This window comes from Sturnira hondurensis, unplaced genomic scaffold, assembly GCF_014824575.4.
Source record: "Sturnira hondurensis isolate 20B ecotype Veracruz unplaced genomic scaffold, ASM1482457v3 Scaffold0023930, whole genome shotgun sequence".
In the NCBI taxonomy this organism is placed as follows: Eukaryota; Metazoa; Chordata; class Mammalia; order Chiroptera; family Phyllostomidae; genus Sturnira; species Sturnira hondurensis.
The window spans coordinates 130,156-149,466 of NW_028096561.1; the positions used below are offsets into that span (position 1 = coordinate 130,156).

At 46.3% G+C, this 19,311-nt stretch overlaps 2 gene segments (V, D, J or C); both read right to left on the bottom strand.

Annotated features, from left to right (window-relative positions):
* Positions 1–5,528: 5,528 nt before the first annotated feature.
* On the bottom strand, positions 5,529–15,445 carry LOC118981309 (immunoglobulin lambda variable 6-57-like). The segment is given in 3 exon segments: positions 5,529–5,539; positions 14,940–15,253; positions 15,376–15,445. Coding segments are annotated over 3 exon segments (363 nt in total).
* Positions 15,446–16,913: 1,468 nt separating this feature from the next.
* LOC118981316 (immunoglobulin lambda variable 6-57-like) lies at positions 16,914–17,621 on the bottom strand. The segment is given in 3 exon segments: positions 16,914–16,937; positions 17,119–17,453; positions 17,576–17,621. Coding segments are annotated over 3 exon segments (405 nt in total).
* Positions 17,622–19,311: the final 1,690 nt, after the last annotated feature.

Sequence of the window (19,311 nt, forward strand, 5' to 3'; positions counted from 1 at the left end):
TTCCTTATGCATATAAACTTTTGAACCATGTTGTTGGGATTTACAAAATAACTCTCTGAGGTTTCTTTTGGGATCACATGGAATCTGCAGATGGACTTGGAAAGAACTGACATCTGGACAATATTGAGTCTTCCTGTTTCTGAGCACGGGATCTCTCTCCGCGTATTTAGTTCTGCTTTGATTTCTTTTGCTAGTTTTTTAGTTTTCCTTCCACAGGTATTGTACATAATGCTGTTACATTCATAGCTAAGTACTACTTTATTTGAGGGATGATAATATAACTGGTATTGTGTTTTTAATTTCAATCTCACTAGTTTGTTGCTGGTATATAACAAAGTGGTCAATACTGGTACATTAACGTTGTATCCTACTACTTTGACATAAATCTTGTTAGTGCCTGGAGGGGTTTTTTATTGTTGTTGGTTCTTTCAGATTTCTTCATAGACAACCATGTTGTTGATAGAAAAAGATAAGTGTATACCTTTCTTCTCAACCTATACAACATTTATTTCTTTTTCTTGTCTTATTAGCTAAAACTTTTAATACAATGTTTAAAGTAGTGGTGAGAGGGGACATCTTTGCCTTTTTGTATTTTAGCAAAAAAGCTTATTAGCATACCATTAGCATGATGTTAGCTATAGGCTGTTTTTAGATGTATTTCCCTCTGCTCGAGTTTGTGTGAGTTTTTATTGTGAATGGATGTTGAATTTTGTCAAATGCTTCCTCTGCATCCATCAATTGATATGTTTACGTGTTTTATCTTCTTCATCCTGTTGATGTGATGAATCACAGTAATTGATTTTTGAATATTCAGCATGCTTGGGATAAATGCCACTTGCCCATGGTGTATTATTTTTACACATTTTTATATTTAAATGCCTAGTATTTTGTTGAGGATTTTTGCATCTCTGCCCATGAGTAATATTGATTTATTATAATTTTTTCTGTAATGTTTTTAACCAGTTTTGGTATTAGGTTAATGCTGTTCTCATAAAATGGGTTAGAAAGTATCTCATCTGCTCCTATTTTCTGGAAGAGCCTGTAGAGAATTGGTATAATTTTTTTCTTAAATGTTTGATAGAATTCACCAGTGAATCCACTTGACCTTCATTTGATTTCATTTTACTAGATTATTAATCGTTGGTTCAATTTTTTTAATTGGTATATGCTTGTCAGATGTTCCTTCTTGTGTAAGCTTTGAGTAGATTGTGTCCTTCAAAGACTTATTTATTGTATTCTTTTGTTATCATTTTAATGTCCATGGGATCAGTACTCTTCTTTTGTTATATTAGTAATTTTTATCTTCTCTCTTTCTTCTTAGTTAGTGCAGCAAGAGGTTTATCACTTACCTTTTCAAAGAACCAGCTTTTGATTTTGTTGATTTTCTTTGATTAACGTTTCCAGTTTCACTGATTTATGTTTTAATTCTTATGGTTTTTTTCTTCTGCTATTCTTTATTTAATATGCACTTCTCTTTCTACTTCTCCAAAATGGAAGCTAATACTACGATTTTAGATCTTTTTTTTTGTCTTACTATTTTATTTTATTTATTTATTTTTACAATACATGTTATTGATTATGCCATTACAGTTGTCCTGTTTCCCCTCTTCATTCCCCTCCACCCTGCACACACCCTCCCTCACCATTCCCCCCCCTTTAGTTTATGACCACGTGTCTCAAGTTATGTAGAGTCTATATTTCCCCTACTATTCTTGCCCTCCCCCCTATCTATTTTCTCCCTACCATCTATGCTATTTATTTTCTGTACCATCTTCCCCCTTTTCCTCCTCTCACTCCCCTGTTGCTAACCCTCCACGTGATCTTCATTTCTATGGTTCCACTCCTGATCTAGCTGTCCTCTTACTTTGCTCTTGTTTTCGATGTGGTTGTTAATAACTGTGAGTTTGCTGTCCTTTCACTGTTCATATTTTTTATCTTCTTTTTCTTTTTTTTATTTTATTTATTTTATTTATATTTATTTTTATTTATTTTTTAAATATATTTTATTGATTATACCATTACAGTTGTTCTATTCTCCCCCTTCATTCCCCTCCACCAGCACACTTCCTCCCCGACCATTCTCCCCGGCCTTAGTTTATAACCACGTGTCTCAAGTTCTTTGGATTCTATATTTCCCCCACTATTCTCACCCTCCTCCCTATCTATTTTCTACCTACCATCTATGCTATCTTCTGTGCCTTCTCCCCCTTCTACTCCTCCCACCCCCCTGTTTCTAACCCTCCATGTGTTCTTCATTTCTATGGTTCCACTCCTGATCTAGCTGTCCTCTTGGTTTGCTCTTGTTTTCGATGTGGTTGTTAATAACTGTGTGTTTGCTGTTCTTTCACTGTTGATATTTTTCATCTTCTTTTTCTTATATAAGTCCCTTTAGCATTTCATATAATAAGGGCTTGGTGATGACCAACTCCTTGAACTTGACCTTATCTGAGAAGCACTATATCTGTCCTTCCATTCTAAATGAAAGCTTTGCTGGATAGAGCAATCTTGGCTGTAGATCTTTGGATTTCATGACTCGGAATACTTCTTTCCAGCTCCTTCTTGCCTGGAAGGTCTCTTTTGAGAAATCCACTGACAGTCTGATGGGAACTCCTTTGTAGGTGACTGTCCCCTTATCTCTTGCTGCTTCTAGGATTCTCTCCTTCATTTTAACCTTGGCTAATGTAATGATGATGTGCCTTGGTGTGTTCCTTCTTGGGTCCAACTTCTTTGGCACTCTCTGAGCTTCCTGGATTTCCTGGAAGTCTATTTGCTCTGCCAGACTGGGGAAGTTCTCCTTTATTATTTGTTCAAATAAGTGTTCCACTCCTGGCTGTTCCTCTTCCCCTTCTGGTACCCCTATAATTCGGATGTTGGAACGTTTAAAGATGTCCTGGAGGTTCCTAAGCCTCTCCTCATTTTTTTGAATTCTTGTTTCTTCATATTTTTCTGTTTGGTCATTTTTTCCTCCTTCTTGTCCACTCCATTGATTTGAGTCCCAGTTTCCTTTCCATCACTATTGTTTTCTTCTGCATTTCTCTTCATTTCAATTAGTGTAGCCTTCATTTGTTCCTCTAATTTGTGACTAAAACAACCAGTTCTGTGAGCATCCTAATCACCAGGATTTTGAACTATGAATCTGATAGGTTGGCTATTTCTTGGTCGCTTAGATTCATCAGCTCTGGGGCTTTGAGTTCTTCTTCTTTGGTCTGTTCCTGCCTGTTACCTATGAGGAGCAGAATGCTAGGTGTTCACCAGGGCAGGACAACTCAGTCGCTGGGTTGTGACTCTGTATGTGGGGGCAGGGTCAAAGAGGGGCAATGGCAGTCCCCTCTGCTGCTTCCCCCTGCTGGGGCCTGCTCAGTCTGTCTGACTGCTCGCTCCTTTGCTGGTTTATCTGCGCGTGAATGTGTGACCGCAGTCAACCTGCTGCCTTGCGCCCTCACTGGGACTGCCTGTTGCTACACAACGCCTGGGATCCACCCATGGCTGCCTGCATGCCTGGGTTGGGGGATCTTTCCTGCCCAACCCGCTCTGGTGCTGGCTCCGCCCATCTTACCAGTCTGGCTGAATGATTTGTTGTTGTTGGACTTCCGTATAGTTCAATTTTCTGTTTTGCCTGCTTTTTCATTACTAAAACTTTGTTGTCTTTAAACTTGGTTGTGCGAGAAGGCACAGTGTTCTCCCCTATGCCTCCACCTTGGTGGAAGGCCTTCAGTTTTAGATCTTTCTTTTATCTACTATATGCATTCAAGCAATGTTTTCCTCTAAGCACCCATTCTGCCACAGCTCACAAATTTTGATGTTTTGTTTTCATTTAGTTTAAATCTTTAAAATTCTCTCGATATATTCTCTTTGATACACGTGTCACTTAGAAGTGTATTATTGAATCTCCAAATGTTTGGGAGATTTTCCAGCTGCTTATTTTGATCTGAGACAAATATTGTACAAAGTCTCAAGGACAATCGTGGAGTCACCTGTTTCTCATTGTCATTCTAACACTTTTTGCCTCAAATATTTTAACACTCTGTTGTTAGAGGATCATATCTCTTCAGGGTCATCCTTGTTGCAAAGAATACAGTACACTAGCATCCTTCACAATAGTTATTTCTTCCCTCCTCTGATGTAGGAAGAAGGGGTTTTTCTCTGATATTCACAGTGAGACCATTATGGCAGAAAGAGCTCTGGCAGGTAAAACTCACAAAAGTGTAGTTTCCCTTGGGAGTTGTCCCCCCACTCCCAGAATTTCTTAGTCCCAAGACTTGTTCACCTCCAGCAGTTCATCAACACAGTTTAGGTTTTCCTACTGAGTACTGCTCGCCATGGAGGTTTCTGCTTCCACAAGTTGTGATTCTTTGTATTCACCGGCCTGTCTCCACAGTTTTGGGGTCAGTGACCTCACCTCTCTGAAGGATATCAGAAGAGTTATTGATTTTCCTGCTTGTCAGATTCTCACCTGTTAGGATACAGTGACTAGGTACAAGTTCCTTCCCTGTTGGATCAGAAACTGAAAGTCTTTTAAGTAACCTTTTCAGAAGACCATTAAGAAAGAAGTTACACACGCACAAATAAACAATATATATTGTATACTGTATAATAAGCTAATTAAGTCTTTATACCACACAGGTAAACATGAGCAAATTCTTCAGAAGCCCCATTTCTGTAGTGGCAGAGTATTCTATGTCCCTCAGAGGAAGAACCACTCTCCTTATGAAGCTACCAGATCCTGCTCCGTCACTACCTCCGCTCCCCACACACAGAGATCAGGGATTAGAATAGGGTGGACCCTGAAGACCTCGGCTGTGGAGGATACAATGACTTTCCTTCTTCTCACAGGGGGAAGGGTCTGTGGGTCCTCACCTGTACTTGCTCTGGTTAGAATTCCCCCAGGAGCCCAAAGGTCATATGCAAACCTCATCAATGTCTGCACAAATGTCCACTCTGCTCCTCTCTGCATTCAAAGAGATCTCCCCTCTGAGTCAAAATTGTCTGTATGGTTGACATTACCTCCCCCAGGCTCTCTGCATAATGCAGCCAGGGCTGGCCCAGGCTAAACAGGAGCATCCAGTGGCCATTTGGGGTGGTGAACAGGGGGCAGCACTGCCCATTCTTCTCACTCCGATGTGCCTAGGCATGCACTCAATGACCTGTTTCCTTCATTCCAGGAACTCTACCCACCAGGCTGATGTGGTAAAAACTATCTGTTCATGCTGCAGATGAGGCTACTGACATGCAGAGAAATTCTGAAGCATGTCTTTGAAGCATATACAGGGCTTGAAACATCTGCGGTTTCAATCCAGACTTTTTCAAATGAAGAACAAGTTCTCTTTCCATTTCCTCCTTCCCTTGGGTGATTCTTGGAAATGGACAGAAGAGGAGGAGCAGAAGTTAGAAAAGAGATACTGAAGTATTTTGTCCTAGAATAAGCTGAATGCATGGTAACAAGGATCCCACCAGCAAGAATTAGCATCACAATTGAATATGAATTTAATTAGAATTTCATATGATCTTTCCACAATCCTATGAAGTAGACAACATTCTACTCTCCTTTCCCAGGAGAGTAGAGCTCAAAGATTAAGTTCTTCTCGGAGCTGGAAAGTGAACTGCAGGAAGTGGATCCTTGCAGGAAGTGGATGGGGTCTGTGGGGCCAGCATCTCTGCTGACCTGGATGTGGCTGTGCCCAAGCTCCCTGTCCCAGAACTGAGGAGTGTTTATGAGGCTCTGTATGGACAGCTGGGAGAGCCCACCTAGTGCAAGGGAAGGTGGAGGAAACTCCCAGGCTTTTTTATGAGCACAGCAGAGAAGTAAGGAGGTTTTTGTCTCACTTCCCCATAGGTCGGAAGCACTGTGTAAGTGTTTGAGTTGCCATGAAATGTAGCACAATAATAGTCGGCCTCATCCTCAGGCTGCAGCCCAGAGATGTCCAGAAGCCCTGTGTTGGTTGATGCATCGTTGGACCCAGAGAATCGGCTGGGGACCCCAGAGCCCTGGTGCTTGTCTGAGTCTGAGTGGAATGTAAGAAGATACCGGGGAGGGCTCCCTGGATTCTGCTGAATCCAACTTATCCAGAAGTCACCAACATTGAAGCCACTGCTCAGGGTGCAGGTGAGTCTCACGGATGTTTCCAGAGATGCAGAGAGGGAAGGTGGCTGAGTGAGCACAGGCTGAGAGAGGGAACCTGCAAACACAGACATAGGTGAGTACTGGGGTAGGGACCAAAGTTGAGTCATTTGGGATTCTGAACCAAAGAGTCTGCCACAGACTGTGTGGCGGATCTGTGTCTCTGAGGCCTGTCCCCACCTGTGCAGTGAGAGAGGAGCACAAGGAGGAGAGGAGTCCATGCCATGGTGCACACAGCCCTTCTGGGACCCCTGAGCTGGAACTGGGCTGCCCCAGGCAACCTTTATCTTTCTCAGTGACCTCAGGGAGGAGGGGCTGTTCCTGCAAATTTGCTGCCCACACTGGAGATCTTTGCACCCCCTAGAGGACCAGCTGAGCTCTGCAACTAGCTTCTTTAGACAGAGGGGGCTGATGGTTGTGTCTAGAATTTGCCCCCTGGGAGGGTCTTGGAAGAAAGGGCCTGCTGGGATCTTACACAGACCAGTGAGCAGGAGCCTCTGCTCAGCCCGGAGAGGACACAGCTGCTGAGTCCCCACCAGCAAGCAGGCACCAACACCCCAGCCCTGGGGCATTTGGCAAATTTCACACAGGGGCACCCACTGTGCCTCCCCTGGCAGAACCCCACAGCGCCCCCTGCTGCCCACTAGAAATTTTTCAGTTTCTCAGGGGAAATAATGATGCTGGCCTGAGCATCTGGTCATGTCATTCCAGAAACATCTGTTGGCCATGCTCTTTACTGTCCCATGGTAATAATATTAATAAACATTCTTTTCCACTGAGGAATTTCTAGGTTTTCAGGTGGAAGTGGTCTGGAAAATATGACCACTTTACAGTGTGACCAAGCCTGAGATAAGCTGGGTATGCAGAGGACTGTAGGGACAAAGATTTGAGCACCTCATTCAACAGGCAAGAGGTGACTGGGCACCTGGATTTGTATAGAGACTGGTGGTCCTGCTGGTGCACAAAGAAAGGGAATGAACAGATGTAGCCAAGTCAAGTATAAAGTGTTGGGAAATGGCAACATTTCTGTCAAGGTAAGAAAAATCCAAACCTGTAGATAATTGTCACAGAGTTTATTTGAGCCAAATGATGACAATTGCTTGGAGACAAGATCTCAAATCCTTGCAAGAAGAACAGTTTGCGATTTCCTTTGTGCATTTGAGATTAAAGAGGGAATGTTGGGAACGAGCCTGCCTGGTTTCAGAAGCTGTAACCTGGTTACAGCTTGGTTAAGGCAGAGTGAGTGACCTTAGGACCATAAGCCACTAAGGAGACAAAGCTTATCTCCCCATCAGGGGTGGCACCTCTGCCTCTTTTTATTTCACCCTGCCTGGCCCCCAATGCGTGATCGGTTAGCCAATAATGGGTAAGATTCCTCCAGGGAGGGACGACCTAAGACAGGCATAATTACAGAGGCCCCAGGGAAGGACTCGGAGGCTATAGCAAAAGGGGGTGATGGACCCTCGACCCTCGGCTTTGACGTAGCCTGAGTCCTCATTCTGCCTGCAAGAAGTCTCCTAATCTCTTGGCTGCCTTGTTTCCCCTTCCTGACTTAAACCTGAAACAATGACAGAGGGCAGTGCAGCCCTGTGCTGGAAAAGGGCAGGTTCCCTGCAGTGACCAGGCCTAAGAAAGAATACATAAAATCCTGTGGCACCTGCTTTGCTAAGAATACTCTCAATTAAATGATAAGCACCTAAGCAGGAAATGAGTTTGTTTCTGAGTTGGGTAGCCCCTTAGCTAACAGACCCTGACTCAGAATAGGTCCTCATAGTTCTTTGTATGTTATCTATTGTTTGATGCTTACTGCCTGACAATAATTAATGAGCTTTACCTGTATTCCTGTGTAAAATGAACCCAATAAAAGCCCATTGAGGAAAAGGTTCTTGGCCCTTCTTCTTTGAGAAATTAGCCATGTTTCCTCCCCAAGCAGATCATGTCTTAGTAGACTTATTCTCATCCCTGGCAGCTGGGCATGGGGCGGGGGGGGGGATGGGGGGCTGTGAATGGAACCCTCCCTCAAGGGAACAGAAGGAAGACTACAGGAAGAAGGTAAAAAGCAATGTGGGGATCAGATTAGTGGTGAGTTAAGATTCTGTGCTGTCTTGGGGGTAGTAGAAGGAGGGGTCTGAGAAAGGGCTAATTAAAAGTATGTTAAACTAGAGGCACAGACACAATGGACAATGGAGGGGACTTGCTTAAGGTAAAGGTACTCCTTTTACTAAAGAATTTATACGCCTGGGGTGTGGCTCCCACCATGACCTGCTGGGTTAGGAATCTGTGATCAAATCACCCTGTGAGGTTACATTTCCCAATATCCCTTATTTTTCCAATACTTTTCATATTTGTGGGTCTCACCTTTCTTGGAGGCATTTGTAGTCTGGCTCCATCGTCTGTTTTTGTTGCTGCCTCTCCTGCCACAGAAGGTGTTCTCCCTGACATCCTTACACCCACCATGAGTCAGCACATCCTGGGCATAGGACCCTCAAAGGTCAGCATAATGGCTACTTCCGATCGTGCTTAGAGAAATGCTTCCATCATTTCAGAGATGTGTATGAAGAGAATCGGACAAGCCAGAGACCCCAGGGACAGGGAAGCTGAAAACATTAAAGGCCACTGAGGCTGAGGCAGGGGGCAGAGAACAGAGTGGTGGAAATATCCTGAGGGGCAATATTAGGCTTTATCAGCTGAGGGTACAAATGTTCTTGGTTAGCAAATTTCTCATTCCCTGGATCTTCACAAGGTGCCAACCAACCACTGTCTTGATGGGAGCACTTTCCACACCTCAGGCTCTCTCTTTCTTTGCAGTACCAGTTTGAAGAGCTCTAAAATGTTACATTTTCCTCCTACTATAGGCATTTTCTATCAAAGCCCAAGGCTTGATTTTTCTCTGCATTAAGTCACCCCCTAAATGAGTGGAGATCTTCTCTTTTAAAATGTAGTATGGAAAATTCACTTCGTTCCCTAGCATTATTTTATTAGGAACTGATATGTAGATTTTGTAGGTTTTTTCCCCATTTCATTTTTAGTAGGTGACCCTCTTGTTAAAGCAACATCTCTCTCTTGTTAGTTAAGGGGCAGAAGTGTACACTGCTACTGTTTATGATTCAGAGGGACATAGGCAGTGGCTGTCCACAGGAGTCTTTACTTCTGACCAAGATGGGTGGGGTGAACAATAGAGATAAGAGGGAGGGTCAGGTTCCTCATTTTAAGGATTTCCATTTGAACATCCTTAAGGTTTGGAAGAAGCCCAGGTTCTCTGATTAATTTATCATCAAATATTTACTCAAGGGAGCCTGACCAGGCATAATGAATATGCATAATTCCTGTGGGAAATTCATTAAAAACCCATAGACTATAAGAAAAACTCCTGGCCTCGGGCTGCCCACTGAAATCATGTGGAGAGAAGAAGTAGCCTGTGGTCTCAACACATTTTGCTCAGGGCAGACATCACGATCTCATCCCAGACTGCCTCAGCCCTCTCCCCAGGTCCCGTTCCTCTCTTCTTGTTCCTCTTCTATCTCTCCACATCACATTCCTCCAACACTCAGAAGCTTAAAAGGACATGTATGATTCCACAGTGTTTGCAACTCGGGAAATTGGAAACTGCCTAGAAGTGTGTTTTGGGCTCAGATTGGACTCGTTTGTTTCTTGACCCATGAGTACAGTCAAGATATTCATTGGGCCAACCATCACATGCAGGCTTGGCTGGGGCTGGTGGATCAACTTCCAATATGGCTGAGTCACGAGACAGGTGGCAGGAAGCCTCAGTTCCTTGACACAGGAACCTCTTCATAGGGCTCCTTGGCAGTATTCACAACATGGCAACTGCTCCCCGCCCCTCCCCCTGAATGAGCGACCTGAGACACAATGAAAGCTTATGGCCTGGCACGGGAAGTTACACGCAGTTATTTCCTCAATATCCTGTTGGCTACACAAGTCATCTGTATTCACTGTGTACAGGGGCAGGACTTACAAGAGGCGGTGACATTGAAGAGCATCTTAAAGATCAGCTACCACATCTGGTCAGCCCACACCAGACAAATCTGGGGTTGAAGAGACCAGAGCACAGCAATCCCTGAGGCCCCAGAAGCAATGGAAATCCCACCTGGCCACCACAGAAGAGTGGCCTGGGGGCCACAATGATTGGGGTCCTGTTCAGTCTGTGTATCCAGATCTCTTTTGTATCCCTTTTATCATCATCACTCCTAGGTTGTTACAAATCAGGGCACATAAGCATTCCACTCTCAACTTGTGTCCAAAAGCACCATGGCACACAGGACACACGAAAGATTCTCCACAGGGCTTTCACCCATGTACTGCCTTTGTCCCTGAGCCCCTGGCAAGTGTCATAGTCCTGTAGCTGCCTCCTGTGGTTGAGGAGATGGACTGTGCACGTGTGAGAGATATTGGTGCCTGGAGAGCTGGGTGAAGGGAGCCACGAAGGAGGCATCACCAGCTGTTACACAAAGGTCGCTCTGGAGAGTGGACGAGCAGCAGCCACATCCACAATGGAGTGCCATTTTGGCAAATGAATGTTAATTTGACACATGTCCTGTTCACTCCCAACGGCAAGGATGACACGACTTTTAAACGTTTAATTCTTCCAAGTTGAAAAATTGTGAAAACAAAGACTGGAAGTTCAACTACTACAATTTCCACCACAAGTGAAGTGCACATGAAATCTAGGCCATTTAAAATGATCATTGATGCACGATCTTACCTTCACCCTTTCCATGCATTAAAAATCCAGGGGAAGAAAAACTTCGTGGGAACAATGCCCTGTGGTTTCAACACCACTCCTCACTTCATTGAACACACTTGCGGTCCTTTTCCATGGTGACTGATTTGAACGTGTGATTGAATCTACAACGAAAGTACACTGTATTTCTCCCTTTCACGGGCTATATTTGAACCATAGGTTCCATTCAATAACTGGCAGGAAGTGCTGGAAGCAGGTGGCATGTTTGATCAGGGATGGAGCAGTGCCAGCCTCGGTACCTACAGGCTTCCCTGGACCTGCAACACTTCCTTCCAAAGATCCTCTTCGTCCACCTGACCTCTCCTTCACTATGGAAACTAATGGGGGTCAAAATCTGTCATTTCCAACACCTGCAGCCACAGTTTCCTTTCCTTCTGACCCCTAAGTCCATTGTCACAACTGAATTTTACTCCTTAGTGTTACATGTCCCAGAACGCTATGGGCAAGGTCATTCCTGGTGCTGCCAGCACCAAATGGGAGGGTGAAGTGGCAAACACAGACCAATGTGGGTGGTGAGGGAGAAAGCAGAGGGAAGGTCACAGGGATCCAAGTCACAGGGGATGACTCTGCTTTGAAACCTCACACTGATCTCCACAACCAGTCCCTACCTGTGCAGTGAGAGAGGAGCACGAGGAGGAGTGGAGTCCAGGCCACAGTGCACACAGCCCCTGAGCCCACAGTGGGGCTGGGCTGCCCAGGCCTCCTTTTCTCCCCACCCTCTGCCAGGGGAGGGGCTGTCCATGCAAATGTGTGTGCATCCAGGGACTGCCCAGCCCCTCCCTGAGCCCTGGTTCTTCAGCGCAACTCACACACCAGACAGGGGGGAATGAGGATTGGCTCACTCCTTGAAATAACCCTGGAGGAAGTACCAGTGAGCCCAATGAAAAGGATTTTGGGACTCTGCCAGACCTGAGAGGACACAGCTGCTGAGTCCCCATTAGTGAGCTCAGGGCCCAGGCCCCAGGCCCCAGGCCCCAGGCCCCAGGCCCAGGCTCCTATTAACAAATGTTCCCTTCTGAGCAGCTTGGTAGGCACCCACAGTGTCCCCTAAAGGTGGCAGAGACACACCTCTTCATGGACCAAAACCCTGAAAGCCTAGCTTGTTTCTACTGCTCAGCAGGTCACTGACTCTATTCACACATCCAGGGTCTGGTTCCCAGACACTGTGGCTCTGATGCACTGTACTGGTTACACTAGCATCTCACTACCAGGAGTTGCTTCTGTGTAGGTACAGACATGTATTTAAATGACAAATTAAGTTGATTTACGTCCAGTGAAAATGCTGCAGAAGTAAAAGCAAAGTGACCTGCATGTCCAATGTCACAGACCAGGGGACCATCCATCTGGTCTGAAGGGGTCCTATGGGATTTCAGAGAAATTTCCCTGAACACACTCGGAGGCATGTGCAGAGGAGGCCAACTCTGCAAAGTCAAGCGATGAAGGAAGGATTTTCATAGATCTGACTTGACTGAATGGCAGGTAGAAACAATGACTTTCAAAGGACTAACATTTAACACTGGAAAGTGTATTATGCTCATTCACTTTAAGAATTACCTTTTATTGTTAGTTTACTTTTATTTTTTGTTCCTACTGTTCTGCATACTTGTATAGTGTGTTTCTTGTTAGGATTTTGTCTTAGGTGACCTATATTTGTATATATTTTAAGCAAAACATTCTACCTTAATTTTCTTACTCATTGTCCCACTTTAGTATAAGTTAACAGTCAGGTGTGATGCACTTGCAGACATGCTGAGTGTCTGGGCAGTTGGAGGCAGAAACCAGCACGTCCCTCTATACCCAGATCCACCTCTGCTGTACCTGTGCCCATGGCCCAATGGTCCCCACAGGTCTAGACTCACAGGGCCTCTTAGTCAATGACTTTGACCAGAATCCCTTGCACACCTGGGGCACTGTGTCCTCAAGGCACTCAAAGAGTCCCTCTTTCACCTCAGACAGGCCACCCCCTGCTCAAAACCCTCAGGATCTAACCACTGTGGTTTGCACAGAACCCCAACTCCTCCTCAGAGGGATTGATTAACAGTTGGCCCCATTCCCCCACACCCACCACACAGCCCCTCCACATGCTCTCAGACCTCTGATTCCCCCACTTCCCTGTGACTTCACATTCTTGACTCCTGTCCCTTCATGGTGCTCAAAGTGTCTCCTCCTCTGTCCTATGGGAGGAGATAGGATTTAACTTGAATCATGGTGACAGCACACATTTCAGCCATTCTCAGGGGCTCTCGGTAGTAGGGCACAAATGCAATAACAGACAGAATTAGGCAATGAACATGACAATGTGGAAGGCATACGAACTACACAGAAGACTGTAAAGAACCACCTGAACCCATTGTAGCAACCTAACCACCAATATACATCTGCTCATATTTAATCTTCTATCTTCTGCATCATTCATTCTGCCCCCTCAATAATGATACAAACACACCCACACACCATGTTCCTTATCAGCAGTATTGTAGCATAAATAGCATTTGTGGCCCCAACTCCTGCAATGGGTTCCAACCACCATCTTATAAATGTCCTGTGTTGTCATCTCCAGAATGGTCAGCTAACTGACTACTGTACTCAGTGAGAGAGGGAAGGAGGAACAGGCCTCCTTTGTTGGGAGTCATGAGGTTCAGGGATGACACGTGTGAGCAGAAGGAAGTCCAGACCAGCACACACAGCCTCAGACCATCATTTAACCACTTCCTTCACCCACATCGCAAGGCAGATGCTGTCTCATTCACACAGACATTTCAAACTCGTGGTGCTTCCTTCATGAGGTCTCCCACTACAGTCCTTTGTGGGATTTTGGGTTGAGTGGTTCAATATTACATTTCATTGACCAGATGGTGCATTTTGAGCTGTGTATTAGTCCCAGGTGACAACTGATGACCTCACAGTCAGTTATTGAAGTGAAATGTGATAGGACATTAAACAACCACCGGGCCCTGGGCAGGTCACAGGTTCACAGGGGTCCTCTTCTCTTCTGTCCTCAGTGTCTGTCTCTCCCCCACCCACTGCTTCTGTCTGTGCTCCAGGACCCACATGGACCTGATCCCAAGGGCCCAAGACCCTGTCCTCTGTCCATTCATCTCTGTGTCTCAGGCTTGGAATAAGCTGCATAAGAGAGGAAATGAAATAGATGTGAAATATTTTATGTACAATGGGTAAAATTTCAATCTATTAACTGTACACATATTTTGGCCAAAAATTGTACTTCACTCATGTATTTCTGCTTGGTTTTTTGTGTGCTTCATTTAATCTTTATTATGTTAGTTTCCATTAACATTCACTCCCCTTACTCTCTCCTCATCTCACCAATCACCACATTCTTCTCCATGCCCATGAATCCTTTCCTTTTGCTCAATCCCTCTACCCCCATAACCTCCTGCCCACACACCACCTGTCCTCCTGGGGTCCTTCACACTGACTGAGAGGAGTTTCCACATGACTGGCTCCCAGGCTCTGACCTCACCCGAGTCTGTGTAAGTAACTCATTTGTCTCACAGACAGAAATTCAGAAGCAGAGACAGCCATTAGTCTCCATCCAGCTGACTGGCATCAGCAGGACTCAAAGACACAGGCTGCCTAACAGCTGAGGACACACTCATTTCACCCAGTCATTCTCATCCTGGGGACTTTGGGACCCTTCAGGGCATATTTGGAAATCTGGAGGTGGTGTCGTGGGTCATAACTTACCAAGAGGGTGTCACTGTCATCTTGGTGTGGAGTACAAAGGATGCATCTGGGTGTCCCACATGCAGACCCTCCAGAAGCACTGACCCACCCTATTCCACAAACACACAGGCTCATACACCCTGCTCTGAACTATCTCACCCTCAGGAATTCACTGTACAGGAAACAGGCAACCAACCACCTGACAGAGAGAAAGTTGGAAAGAAAATAGAGGGACTCAGAAACCTGCAATCTCTACACACACTTTCCAGCAGGAGACAGAAGAGGGCACCCTGATTGGTGGGGACAGGCTGAGTGCAGACCCAGAAGGGGAAGCTCTGGGGGTTTTGGTCTCACTTCCCCCTGAGTCTGCAGCACTATATGATTACCACTGCTATCACTAGACTGACAGTAGTAGTCGGCCTCGTCCTCAGGCTGCAGCCCCGAGATGGTCAGGGAGGCAGCATTGGAGGAGCTGTCTATAGAGCCAGAGAACTGATCCGGGACCCCAGAGGGTCTTTGGTCATCTCCGTAGATCACAGTGGTGGGGCCCCTGCCTGGGCGCTGTTGGTACCACTGCACATAGTTGTCCCCAATGTTGCCACTGCTGCGGGCGCAGGAGATGGTGGCTGTCTGTCCTGGAGACCCTGACACAGAGCCTGGCTGAGTCAGCACAGACTGGGCCCAAGACCCTGCAAGAAGAAGCCACACAGAGATCAGTGAGGAAGGACAGACCCCGTTCCCAGGGAGGGAGAAGATGTCATCCACCCAGGTGTCCAAATGGTGCCCACCCTGAACTCCCCTCAGGCCCCACCTGTGCAGTGAGCCAGGACAGTGAGGAGAAGTGGAGCCCAATCCATGGTGGAGACACCCTCCCAACTCTGTTTCCTCAGCCCCACAGCCAGACCTGAGTCTTCAGACTTTTATGTCAGCCTGAGGCTTACAGTGGGAAGTCATTATGCAAATCTACCCTTTTATTGGCTGTATAAGTCCCTCTTTTTACATAAGCCAGGCTTCCTGATGAGCAAAAGAGATCACACAGGTGGGAGGGCTACAACCCAAAGATGATGACACTGGAAACACCCAAGAGTCAGGGGCAGCACTCTCAGCTGAGGAATGTGGGGCATAGTCGCCCTCTGGTGGATACAGGAGACATGGGGCCCTTGGGCTGGTGCTGCTGCTCAGGGCTCCTGCCCTGCTGATGGCCTTGACCCTGTGCCCATCCCAGTCCCAACCATTTCAGATTGGCTCTATCTACTTAGAAATACGTCTGTTAGCTTCCTTCATGTTCTTCTGTGGACTGAACACTCATTTATTGATATTGCAAATCATAATCTTCAATTGTACAAATAGTTCATTGGTTTATTCATCTATTGAAGGACATAGCAGTTGCTTTCTAAGTTTTAACAACATGAATAAATAAGATGTAATTTTATGTGCATATGCTCATNACATTAAACAACCACCGGGCCCTGGGCAGGTCACAGGTTCACAGGGGTCCTCTTCTCTTCTGTCCTCAGTGTCTGTCTCTCCCCCACCCACTGCTTCTGTCTGTGCTCCAGGAACCACATGGACCTGATCCCAAGGGCCCAAGACACTGTCCTCTGTCCATTCATCTCTGTGTCTCAGGCTTGGAATAAGCTGCATAAGAGAGGAAATGAAATAGATGTGAAATATTTTATGTACAATGGGTAAAATTTCAATCTATTAACTGTACACATATTTTGGCCAAAAATTGTACTTCACTCATGTATTTCTGCTTGGTTTTTTGTGTGTTTCATTTAATCTTTATTATGTTAGTTTCCATTAACATTCACTCCCCTTACTCTCTCCTCATCTCACCAATCACCACATTCTTCTCCATGCCCATGAATCCTTTCCTTTTGCTCAATCCCTCTACCCCCATAACCTCCTGCCCACACACCACCTGTCCTCCTGGGGTCCTTCACACTGACTGAGAGGAGTTTCCACATGACTGGCTCCCAGGCTCTGACCTCACCCGAGTCTGTGTAAGTAACTGTTTTGTCTCACAGACAGAAATTCAGAAGCAGAGACAGCCATTAGTCTCCATCCAGCTGACTGGCATCAGCAGGACTCAAAGACACAGGCTGCCTAACAGCTGAGGACACACTCATATCACCCAGTGACTCTCAGCCTGGGGACTTTGGGACCCTTCAGGGCATATTTGGAAATCTGGAGGTGCTGTCGTGGGTCATAACTTACCAAGAGGGTGTCACTGTCATCTTGGTGTGGAGTACAAAGGATGCATCTGGGTGTCCCACATGCAGACCCTCCACAAGCACTGACCCACCCCATTCCACAAACACACAGGCTCAAACACCCTGCTCTGAACTATCTCACCCTCAGGAATTCACTCTACAGGAAACAGGCAACCAACCACCCTGACAGGGAGAAAGTTGGAAAGAAAATAGAGGGACTCAGAAACCTGCAATCTCTACACACACTTTCCAGCAGGAGACAGAAGAGGGCACCCTGCTTGGTGGGGACAGGCTGAGTGCAGACCCAGAAGGGGAAGCTCTGGGGGTTTTGGTCTCACTTCCCCCTGAGTCTGCAGCACTATGTGATTACCACTGCTATCACTAGACTGACAGTAGTAGTCGGCCTCGTCCTCAGGCTGCAGCCCCGAGATGGTCAGGGAGGCAGCATTGGAGGAGCTGTCTATGGAGCCAGAGAACCGATCCGGGACCCCAGAGGGTCTTTGGTCATCTCCGTAGATCACAGTGGTGGGGCCCCTGCCTGGGCGCTGTTGGTACCACTGCACATAGTAGTCCCCAATGTTGCCACTGCTGCGGCTGCAGGAGATGGTGGCTGTCTGTCCTGGAGACCCTGACACAGAGCCTGGCTGAGTCAGCACAAACTGGGCCCAAGACCCTGCAAGAAGGAGCCACACAGAGATCAGTGAGGAAGGACAGACCCCGTTCCCAGGGAGGGAGGAGATGTCATCAACCCAGGTGTCAAAATGGTGCCCACCCTGAACTCCCCTCAGGCCCCACCTGTGCAGTGAGTCAGGACAGTGATGAGATGTGGAGCCCAATCCATGGTGGAGACACCCTCCCAACTCTGCTTCCTCAGCTCCACAGCGAGACCTGAGTGTTCAGACTTTTATATCACCCAGAGGCTTATAGAGTGGGTCGTCATTATGCAAATCTTCCCTTTTATTGGCTGTATAAGTCCCTCTTTTAACATAAGCCAGGCTTCCTGATGAGCAAAAGAGATCACACAGGTGGGGGGACTACAACCCAAAGATGATGACACTGGAAACACCCAAGAGTCAGGGGCAGCACTCTCAGCTGAGGAATGTGGGGCATGGTCGCCCTCTGGTGGATACAGGAGACATGGGGCCCTTGGGCTGGTGCTGCTGCTCAGGGCTCCTGCCCTGCTGGTGGCCTTGACCCTGTGCCCATCCAATTCCCAACCTTTTCAGATTGGCTCTATCCACTTAGAAATACGTCTGTTAGCTTCCATCATGTCCTTCTGTGGACTGAACACTCATTTATTGATATTGCAAATCATAATCTTCAATTGTACAAATAGTTCATTGGTTTATTCATCTATTGAAGGACATAGCAGTTGCTTTCTAAGTTTTAACAACATGAATAAATAAGATGTAATTTTATGTGCATATGCTCATTTGAGCACAAGTTACTGATTTAGATAAAGACCTCGGAGAGTGATTTCTGTGTTGTATCACAGTAGAGTGTGTTTAACTTTGTGAGAAACTGCCAAAGTGCCTTCAAAGCTGCCCACAGCTGGTGCGTCCCCATTGCACGAACGAGAGTCCCTGCCTCCCCACAGCCTAGGAGCCTCTGCTGTGGTCAGTGTGTAAGTGTGGGCCGTGCTCATGGGAACCTGGTGGTCCCTCCTTGTTACACATGTGATTTCCCAGTAACATCTTAGGTTCGCCATCTTTTCACGTTGATCTCCCAGTTGTAACTGTTCCTTAATCATAAGACTCTTCAGAACTGCTCAGTGGAGGGGAGGGTGACATTCCCACTACTTAAGGATTTGAAGACTGCACAAAGGTTTTAAATCAGATGAAAAACAATTCTCTATGGTTTCAAACCTCAGAGAAGTACGAGTGAAGCCCAGGCTGGTACCAGGGATCATGCAGGTTGCTGTGCACCTGTTAGCTGGGTGTGAATAATGGAAGGGAGGAAGCAAAGGGAATCAGACAGGATTAAGCCAAATCAACTGGGAAGTGGTTCTTTGTTTGCTTAGCCAGGAAGCTACAGCTTCCCTCTCCCCAGGAGATGGCAGCACTTTCCCTCCTAGGGAATTAGCACCCTCAATCCCCTTGTAGGAGGAGCATCCTAACTCCCAAGGAGCAAAGAGACCTCTCTCTCTCTCTCTCTCTCTCTCTCTCCCTGGCCCCAAAGCACGAAATTACCCCATTTGTTCAATATCTCCATAGCAACAATGTGGGTCTAGCATCCAAGAGGGCCCACACCACATGGTGTGGCCCTTACATGCTCAGCTCTAATAAGAGACAGCAACTCTGGATACTGGTCTTTGTTCTGGCCTTGCTGAAGACACTATTGGATGTATTCCATACCTAGAAAGACAGACATGTGACACAGAGGCAGCCTTGAATGTGCACTCAGATAAATCTCGCCACCCCACAGTCTCCCTCTCATGTGTCTGAGAAATGCTTTTCTCTGATCCCGTGGAGCAACACAGGAGCACAAATGCCCACCTGGGATTCTGGGGTCTCATGTGCTGCACCCAGGAC